Source organism: Benincasa hispida, chromosome 1 (assembly GCF_027475165.1).
Source record: "Benincasa hispida cultivar pf3 chromosome 1, pf3_genome.v1.1, whole genome shotgun sequence".
NCBI classification, from domain to species: domain Eukaryota; kingdom Viridiplantae; phylum Streptophyta; class Magnoliopsida; order Cucurbitales; family Cucurbitaceae; genus Benincasa; species Benincasa hispida.
In genome coordinates, this window is record NC_143478.1 from 15162179 (window position 1) to 15173000 (window position 10822).

At 30.4% G+C, this 10822-nt stretch overlaps 1 protein-coding gene across 1 annotated transcript; it reads right to left on the reverse strand.

Annotated features, from left to right (window-relative positions):
* Positions 1-239: 239 nt before the first annotated feature.
* On the reverse strand, positions 240-2688 carry LOC120091379 (putative inorganic phosphate transporter 1-3). The gene is made up of 3 exons (XM_039049384.2): positions 2605-2688; positions 1615-2205; positions 240-1414 (listed from the first exon to the last, which is right to left on the reverse strand). Exons 2-3 carry the CDS (start codon positions 2171-2173, stop codon positions 381-383), a joined length of 1593 nt encoding a protein of 530 aa, XP_038905312.2. The 5' UTR covers positions 2174-2205; positions 2605-2688; the 3' UTR covers positions 240-380.
* Positions 2689-10822: the final 8134 nt, after the last annotated feature.

A 10822-nucleotide genomic window follows, 5' to 3' on the forward strand; every position in this document is an offset into this window, starting at 1 on the left:
AAACCCATAATCTAACTTAGTTTATTATTAAAATCAAGATCCTACAATTTAAATTCTTTTCCATCTAAATGTGAATCCTCTTGCATCCCAAATTGTGTTTATAAAAGAAAGACCTATTAATCCTTGATCATTTTGTTTCCCGTATCACAAAAATCATATATTCTAATTAATATCTTTTTTAAAAAAAGAAGGTTACATTAAAAAGAAAATTTAAGAACAATTACATGACACAAATGAGACCCAAATACAGAAAGAAATAAAAAACCAAAATCATATCACATGATGTATACCCCAAACCCCTTATACATTATTTATCATTTTCACAACATATCACAAAATGAGTCGTTTCATATCCAAACACAAACCATATATAATATAAATCACACTTGTTGGTGGCCAACGACATTTTCCTCCGGTGCCTCGTTCTCACCGGTCAACTCTTCGAGGGATTTTCCTTTAGGTTCCGGCACCAACAAGGTAAGCAAACTGCCGACGAAATTAATGCAACCAAGTGCAATGAGAGAGTTCTTGACACCAATACCCGCTGGGTAACCTGGGTCGGTCTTTGCCGGGTCGGGATTTTGTGCTGCATACAAAAACCCAAAAGCACCGATGATTGCTCCGGCCTTGCCGGCGGCGGCGGAGATTCCGTGACACGTGGACCTAAACCTAGCCGGGAAGATTTCAGCAGGAACAATAAAAGTAGTGGAATTAGGCCCAAAATTAGCAAAGAAAAAGGTCAAGGAATACATGACCAAAAACCCAATTCGATTCTCTTTCAAAATCCAATGGTTGTAAGGGAAAGCAAGGGCGAACATGAAAATAGTCATCATAATGAACCCAATTAATTGGATGGTGAATCTGCCAATGATATCAATCAAAGCCACGGTGAACCAATAGCCTGGCACGGTCCCACAAAGCGCAATGAGGGTTTGGGCCTTGGCGATGCGGAAGCACTCTTCTAAACCGCTCATGGTCTTAGCGGGAGGGAGCCAACCAATTGCGGTGAAAATGTCTTTTTGGAAGAGGTTTTGGCTATAAAATGCAATGTCTAGTAAGAACCAAGTGCTTGTGGTTCCAAGCAAATGGAGGCCATGGCGTTTGAGGAACTGTTTGGAAAACAAGCCGAAGCTGTTTTTGGTTGTGCCTACTATTTTCTCTAACTTCTCTTGCTCTGCCTCCACCTCTACTTGTAACACTTTCGACATGTCCGCTGCAGCTTGTTTCGCATTTTTCGCCACTAGAGCGGTGTAACGGGCTGTTTCGGGCATTTTCATACGCCAATAGTATGTCAATCCTGCAGGGATGGCACCGAACATTAGAACTACGCGCCATACATAGTCCGCCTCCGGTACGGTTGAGCCGACTGGGTCCTGCTCGTATGAAGGTGCTGAGAATCTGTTGTTGAATGCAGCTGCCATCCCAAATCAACAAAATCTTTATTACATTATTGTTACAAATATTTGTTTTTAATTGATGTCAAAGTTTTAATGTATTTTTAATAAATCTAAAATTTAGTCGTTCAAATTTGTTTTTTGAAAATAGGTTAAATAATAATAAGAATCTTCACTGAATATGTATATATGCGGAGTTTTGTATGACCCATTTTGGTACCTGAAACAATCAAAGCGACGATCCCACCAGCCAAAATTCCAAATCCTTGCATGGCAAAAACAGCTGCTATAAAAGCCCCACGAGTTTTCTTATTTGCATATTCAGACATAATTGTGGCGGAAAGTGGGTAATCACCACCAATCCCAAACCCAAGCCAGAACCGAAATAGACATAAAGTCGTCATTGTTGCTTTGGCCGAGTGCCCAAAACTAAGCCCTGACCCAAATGAACATACCACCATCAGAACCAACGTTATACCATACACTTTCTTCCTTCCCATCTTGTCACCCAGCCACCCGAAGAACAGCTGCCCCGCCAGCGTTCCACATAGTGCCACTCCGCTCACCGCAGCCGACACGTTCGGAGGAAGTGACCCCGGCCGAAGAGACCCTGGTGTGTAGTAGTATATCCGACCGAGCAATTTCGACACCACTGCAATGCAGAAAAGATCGTAGGCGTCGGTGAAGAACCCCATTCCAGCTATGATGATGGCTGTGAAATGGTACCATTGGGTCTTTGCAACATCAAGTGCGTTTAGAACTCCCAATTCTTGAGGCATTTTCTTAATTCCTTCTTGATTTCAATTCAATCCTGCTTTCAAAAAATACATATATTCTCATTATTGCTTTTTTTATTACTTCAAATCATAATCAAAATGACTTTTGTTTTTTTTTTCTGACTATTATAATTTAGACTAAAATAGTCAACATCATCAAATACAGACTATTATAACTCACAAACTATAATAGCTAACTCAACACTCTAAACGTTTCTTAGTTAAACACTTATTATACAAAATAATAACAATAACAATAACTATCTCCTATGTTGGATTTGTGATGAAAAAAACTTATTAAAATTGATAATTTTTTAAGATGAAATTAACCTTTTGAATACATGAATAATGTCAAAAGAAATAAAAGTTTAGATAAAAATAAACGTTTTGAAAGTAGAAATGAGAATGGATAACAATTATGAACTAAATCTTACCAATTGAAGGGGAGGAAATTTGGAAGGCAATGAGATGATTTAAGGATGATTAGTTTTTAGTTTATATAGAGTACTGAGATTTTGAATTCGGAGAATAATTTTAGCATCTTTTAGGTATATCCCCACGTACTTCTACTATTTTAATGTCTCTTTATCGATTAGGAATAAAAAGAAAAAATACGTCTGATTAAAAGAATTAATCAGATTATAATTACTATAATATTTTTAATTTTTGGTAAACAATTTCTCTGGAGTTGCCAGTTGCTCCTCCAGTTGGCAATTTCCTATTGTGCACGCCATTACCAATTATTCAAATGTAATCCCAATATCATCTTTTAATTTCTTTGAGAAATAACCCCTTGATTTTTTGTTTTTCTAATTTGATTCTTTTCCTAATAACAATTCCTTATACGTTGTTATTTTGATCTTTTATACTTCTTACCATGGAAATATTTTCTTTCTTTTTTTTTTCCTTTTTTGAACATATTGCTATTTTTTCCACTTATCTTAAATAGTTCTACTGAGTCAAAATATTAGTTGTCTATGTAAAAATAAAACCACTCTCATTTTTTTAACAATAAAAATAATAGTTTAAACTGAAATTTCTCCCGATAATTATATAACCAAGTAAACTAATGTTAATATGAACATAACTGAAGTGACATGAATTTGTATTATCAATTTCAAAGTTAGAGGTTCAATCTTTCATTCCACATATTGTCAAAAAAAACGATTAATAAATAAAACTCACTTTGAAGACATCCAATAAACTAATATAGAAACAAGTGAAAAAAATCAATTTATAGTACTAAACTTTACATAAAGTAATTAAAATCTTAAAATCACATATTAGAGTTTAAACTTTCATTTTTGAACCAATTTGGCCTTTTGCTAAGGACTTAAAATGATTAAGAGTGTGTTTGGATTACTATATTTTCAAGTGTTTAATTTAACAAATAAGTCATTTGGAAAGAAATTCGAGTATTTGGAAACTACTCAAAATATAGCTTTTCAAATATATTTTAATAAGTTTTTATCAAAAGTGTTTAATAAAAATGAATTCTTTGAAAAAAAAATTCTCTAATTAATCCAAACGGACCCTAAATTATGAATTGAGTTATCATTTAGCGAGCTTGATTTCGTTGACCTTTATCTCACATGTGGTTCAAGTTAAATAAAGAAAGGAAAAATATGAAAGTCAGCGGGTTGACATTTTTATTATACATTTCTATGGCATCATATATACGGCTGGTTTACTAGTTCATATTCATTGACATTTTTTATATCAAACTAAAAAACAAAAAAATGTATGATATAATATTTACTCGTGATGTGAATGTAGCCTTCAACTTAGGAGCCCTCTTGCAAGGTAAATATAGTGTATGAAAATATCCATTGAATTATATTAATTGAAATTACAAATTTATTTTAACATGATATTCAAATAAGTTAGAAAAGGCCTTTAAAATTTATTATATTAAAAATTATTACCAGAAGTCTAGACTTTGATATCGATCGAAAAAATTAAAAATGGACCATCGCCCAATGGCCATAAAAGAGAATCAATGGTTTAAACTTGGACCTCACATATTAATTGTTAAATTTTTTTTTAAAAAAATGAAAGAAATAAAGAAAACAAGGATGAGTAGCCTTTAGTTTTGATAAAGAAATACTCATTAAAAATTTTAAAAAAAAAATGTCTCATATTGTTGATTTTAAATTTTTATTTGTAAATCCTTCCAAAATTATTGTGAATGTTTACTTTCTCTTTTGGATTTAAATATTATTTTGAGCCTCATATTTCGAGAGTTGTCATATTTTACTCGTTGGATTAAACATCTGAATAATTTCTCTTCACTTTTATTAAAATCTTAAACGAAAACGTTTGTTTATGTCCCTAATGTATTGATGTATTGCGAAATTAGTAAATTGATTTTGCTTTCCTCTCCTTCTTCCGTGTCCTACTTCCCATCTCTACGTGAATCTTGTTTGAATTATATTATTGTCGATACTAATATCGAGATTTCAATTTTATGGATATATCGATATTGACATATATTTTTGTAAGTCATAATATTTCAATTTTATTTATCTAGTATTATACATTCTAATCTAATAAAATTTGAAAAAAACGATGATATTAAAATAACTAGTTGGGAGACATGCATTGTGACTTAAAAAAAAAGTTCACATAAATGTTTAGAATAAACTTTAAATTGTAATTTAATAGTTTTTTTAACATAAATTTTTTATTCAATATTCACTTAGTTTAATTAGTAAATATTTGACATGAAAAAAAAATTAATTTAAAAATTGTGTAGAAAAATATATATTTCTTATTTTAAAATTAATTGACCATGGATATGAGATATTTTGAAAATTTTTTAGATAATTTTTAAAAGTAAATAAACTTTTTGAATGAATATACTCATAATTGAATTTATAATTTAAATAGTTGATGTGAAATTTAAAACTATAACATAGAAAAATATATAGATGAATATTTTTCAAATATATAGATAGATAGATAGATGAATAAAATTAAAATATGATGCAAATAAAGTTTGTGAAATAAAAGTGACATAATAATCTATCTTAATTATTATTTCATAAAGTAATTCCTCAAAGATAGTGACTTTAGGAGAGAAAAGATCAAATAAAAGCCAAACTTTTATAATAAAAAAAAAATTAAATGAACCTTCTTGTTTAAGGGGACTTATTTTTTTAGATCAAAAGAGTGGAAATTGTTGGTTGTTTATTTATTTATTTTTATTTATTTATTTATATAAAACCTCTGGCTCTCATCATAGTCTGTTTCTTTCTATTGTATTTGATTTAAATTATCTATAGAAATAATTTGATATATGTGCCCTAAATTATAAATAATACAATACCTATGTGAATAAAATTATAAGATTATTCTATTTTATTAATTCAATAAAATTTAAAAATATTTTAACATATTTATAAATTTATGTTGTGGAAAACAAATACAATAAAACTTTAATTATTGAATGAGAAATAGATGAAGAATGAAAACAATCGTTAAAATTCAATGAAAATCTGAAAAAGGAAAAATGAAATATAGAAAATGCGTAAATATGCTTAGTGGAAATAACAACATTAGTGACACATGAAGAAAAATAAATTAATAAATATAGTTGCTCGTTAGCTTTTCATAATCAATAAATCTACATCTAGTTAAAATTTAACAAAAAATAATTTTAATAGTTGTGAATCTAAAAAAATAACTAACACTAATAAAAGATTTAACAAAAAAAATTAGGTTTGAAATAATAAGATTAAATAAATTAATGATTCCCATTGAAAAAAGAAACTTTAACTTCAATCGCTAAAGATCTAAAAAAAATTAATTAATTAATTAAGATAATGGATAAAATGGAAGATTTAACCACAAAATAGATTGAGAGTTGGAATAACAAGATTAAATAAATTAATGGATTCTCAAGCTCATAATCAAATAAATCTTTATCTAATTAAAATCTTAAAAAACTGTTAATTTCAATGACTTGAAATCTAAAAAAGATTAATTAAGAGAACTTATACAAGTTAATATTTAATTTTGAATAATAAGATTAAAAAGTAGAAACTTGTGCATGACCGAATAATTGAAATTCGTTCATGATCGAATAAATCGAATAATCAATATTTAACTATACAATATATCAATGTATGATTACCAAATTTACATATAGGTTAAAATATTGTGATGGATTTTATTGAATAGTAATATCTAATTTTGTTAATAAATACCCTAAAATTATGAGATTATGGAGATGAAGACCTAAAATTATAAGATTATGGAGATAAAAAATCCATAGATGATTGTACCTTTAAAATTAAGAATAAAATTAAGTGAATTTTTAAATAATAGCTCCCTATTTTTATCATCTCTATTCATTCTTCACTTATTCCCTATATTCTCCCTCCATATCTCCCATTCCCCTATTTTCTCTTTATTTTTCTGTGTCCAATGATTTTTTCCATCATCTCAAACCAACTTTCTTCTTTTTCTTTATATTAGGAATATCGATCGAAAATAAAATTATCTCAAATTATAATTAAAAAAAATCAATAAAACATATTAATAATAATAAAGCCGCAACTTAATAATATACCAAAAACTACAAATGAAGATTAACAAACATATGTTGTCAAGGAAGAACAAATTGTCTCGTCAGCAGATAACAAGGAGCGATGTAGAAGCTGATATAAATGCTCTCGCTGGTGTTGCAGGTGTGTATGCTATCGCTGGTGTCGCTAGTGTGTATGCTCTCGCTGGTGTCACTGGTGTGTATGTTCTCGCTAATGCTGATGTATATGCTCTCCTAACAACCTCTGCCATATAATTATTCTACCAGCTGTACAGAAGATTCGTTAGTTATTTTTTGTCCTTATTCTAAAACCTAAGTGTATATATCTATACATCACTCCCTATATCATGTATGGGAAAAAGATTTAATATACGAAATCAAATATACAGAAAAAGGAAGAGAAATTGCTCTCCCAGATCTTTATCTTCTGCTGCAACTTTTTTTTCTTCAAGCTTAGCTTATACAGCTACTCGACTTAGTATTAGAGCTCCAGGTAAGCTATGGCAAATCAACTCTCTATAAACTTTTTCTCACCTATTTTTTCTGGAGCTGCCAGCAGTGGAATCATCACAGGTCCTCCTCTAAATCAACTTCTCAACCAAGTTGAGAGTATAGGGCTCCATCTCAAAGCCAATTAGTTTTGAGATGGAACCTCATACTATCTAACATGGTATCAGAGCCCATAAAGCCCAAACGAGTGATGTCGATCCAATAAGAAGAAATTGTAATCCGATCAAGATTGGTGAACCCAAAAGAGGCACCATCTTGAGGGGGCATGTTGAGAATCCCACATTGGAAAAACTAAGGGGACTCACACTCTTTATAGGATAGATGGGTTACTCCTCTCATTGTCAATTGGTTTTGAGATGGAGCTCTATACTCTCTAACATATGCCACAAAAACTCACACAACCTAATAAAAAAAGTCAAAATTGTATATCAAAATATCATAATAACCTTTTATGTATATAAATAAAAGAAAAATAATTGTACCTTTTTAAACATTATAGCAAGGACTTCGGGAAATGAATAAATATCAATGAAGAGTAACATGCATAGGACGAATATAAAAGAGAAAAAGCAAGAGATTCTCTAACATAACCACTTATAAATATATCACTGATTTAAATAAAAACTAATTAAATCAAACCCAAACGTAATCTTCATAACATAATCACAAATTTCAAATGATTTGTTCATCGTTTACTTTTGCCAAAAAAAAAATCTAAAAAATCTAAGTTCACGACACATATTCTAAAGACCTAGAAATTTGCAATGTTTGATGGAGTAAGAAAAATTGAATAAATGATGGTAATGGATGAATGGTACAATGACCATTCATCTATGCCCATCAATCTTGAACATAGCTCTTGATCCGACAACTTTTAACGAAGAGATCACTGTGCAACAAACTACTTTTATGAAAGTTCTTGTTCATAAAAAATTTTCATCGTGTTATAAATAATGAGTTATATTTGATAAGTTTTTAAAAAAAAAAAAAAAAAAAGTTGAAAGGCTTTATAATGAAAGGGTGTGAAGTTTTAAAAGAAAAGACTTATTTGAAAAGAAAAAAATGAAACTTTAAAAAAAAATTACGTGAAGAGAAAAAAATGAAAATTAAGGGCAAAAGAATAAAAGGATAAAAAGAAAATTTTGAAAAGAAGTAAGGGCAAAATAGATAGTCAAAGATTCTCTCCATTTTACTCTATAGTATAGATAATAGTTTGAAGATGTAATTTAAACGTTTTAGAACACTTTTGGATAAAATTGTAAAATGAAATATTATAGGGATAAAAAACATAATATGGTCCTTGTTTTAAACGAAATTAAATAATACTGGTTGACTTTCTATAATAAATATATTTTCAATATTTAAGTTAGAAAACATAAAGCTAAATATAAGCAACATGATTATTAAAATTTATAAATAGCTAGATGTAACCCAAATAGATAATCTCACATAGATAATGAAAGGGACTTTTGATCCCCCTGATTTAAAAAGTAATCCAAGGAGTTCCATAGTTTATAGAAAGCTATATTTATATGAATCGGGAGAATTTAAATGTGATTTTGTTTATTAAAAAAATACTATAAGAATTTTGAGCTTTAATGTCAGTTGGAAAAATTGAAACTGGATGTATAATGTCGGTTTTGTTTTTTTTTTAAAAAAAAAGTAGATTTTTAATGTCGGTTTTAAACCGACATTGTAGGTGTACCTTTAATGTCGGTTTTAAATCGACATAAAAGATCCGCCTGATTTTTCCTCACACTTTCTACCCTCCCACCATTTTTTTCATTTCCCTCTTCACTCTCCCCCCTCTATTTTCTTTTTCCTCTCATTCTCACACTTTCACTCACTCATAACCCACGCGAAACCCACGAACATCCTCTCTATCTCCGTCATCAACTCCTTCCCCGACTACCACCGATTTGTCCAGTTCGACAACTTCTAAACTAGCGACGCCTCCATTTTCATCCATTCCCTCATCTTCTTTGCCCTAATGCCCCTCTTCACCTTTGTCATTCAACTTCATATCTACATCTAATGCAATCAGACTCAATCCGTCCACCTCCAGCACTGCTAACATCGTAAGGTAGGTTTTTTTTTTTTATTGTCTTTCTTGTTGAGGTGGTGTATTCATTTCAATCATGTAGATCATGAGATTTTTCGTAAAACTATAGAAGAACGAGTAAGCTAGAAGAGAGGGTTGTTGAATCGATTGGAGCTCGGGAAGTTAAAAATTTTGATCAATTCCATAAGTCAGCTCGAAATTCTGTAAAAACAGAGATTCTTGAGTTGCTAAAACTGATTTGGAGCTCTTGAGTGGTTTTTTAAAGTTTCAAAACTTGAGGTTAGTTAGTTTAGAGGTTAATTTGAAGTAATATATGTGAAAACTGAAAACTGAAATGAAATTGCTAAAATTTGAAGAAATTAAAGCCAGTATTATTGTTAGACAACAATCAGAAATTGAGGAGGAAATAGGGGTTGTAACCAGCTGGAGGTTGAAGAAGACCTCGCGCCAATGGCCTACTCATGTGCCCACCATGTGAATAACTGGATTACTAGAACAAAGAAAATTTTAGGTTTTCAGGAGGTGGTACATAGGTTTCTTGAAATTCATGTTTTTTATGTGCTAAACTTTGTTTAGTTAAAGTATTTGTCTGGTGAAGCTTTGTTTTTAAGCATATTTACTTTAGGTTTATCGTATGGCTGTTCTGTTGATTTTTAATCTTCAACTTCGTCATTTTAGATGGCATCTTGCTGCTTGAGGTTAACCAAATGCTCAGGGCCAGTGGATACTTTGCATGGACAACACAACCAGTTTACAAGCATGAAGAAGTTTTGGAGGAACAATGGGAAGGTAACTATTAATTTTCTTAAGATCACATGATGATGATGTGTTTTAACCTGGGAAGTTTGGTCTGGATTAGCAATTCTTAGTTAGTGGTTTTAAATTTTGCACTCTACACTCATCTTTATTTGTGCTCTTAGTAATACAAAACCATTCTCTTACAAGCTCTTTTTGTCCTCTTCAAGCTTAGTTGTTATGACTTCCATTGAGTGGCTTATGGTAGTGGAACTTCTTAGGTATCCTTTGGTAGATTATATTTATGCATTATTTCTTGAGTTGTCGTAACTTTGAGCATTAGTCTAAGATCTGTTCAATATTTTTTAAAAATGATCTTTGCATATCATCTTTATCCAATTCAAATGGTGGATGATTTATGATATGTTTCCATCTGTTAGGTATTTTGTTCATTGTTAGCTTTTCTTGAAGTATTTATAGAAAGAGTCTAACTCCTGAGTCTCAAAATATATCTCAAAATTAATCTTTAGAGTTCTCGTTTCTTATTTGATAGATGGTTGTTAAGAGTTCTCCTTTCTTGCTAACTACTTGTGTTTGTTGGTTTTTTAAATCACTTCTTTCTATAGATTTTGTGGTTTATTGTGATATTTGTTTGGATTGATGGAATTTTGAACTTTGCTGAATTTTTGTTTTTTGGTTTTCTTTTCATTGATAGGAACTGAGTACATTAATCTAAAGGTATAAGATCGAATGCTCATGTGACAACTTTTGAGATTTGAAGTCAAGTGAGTAATCA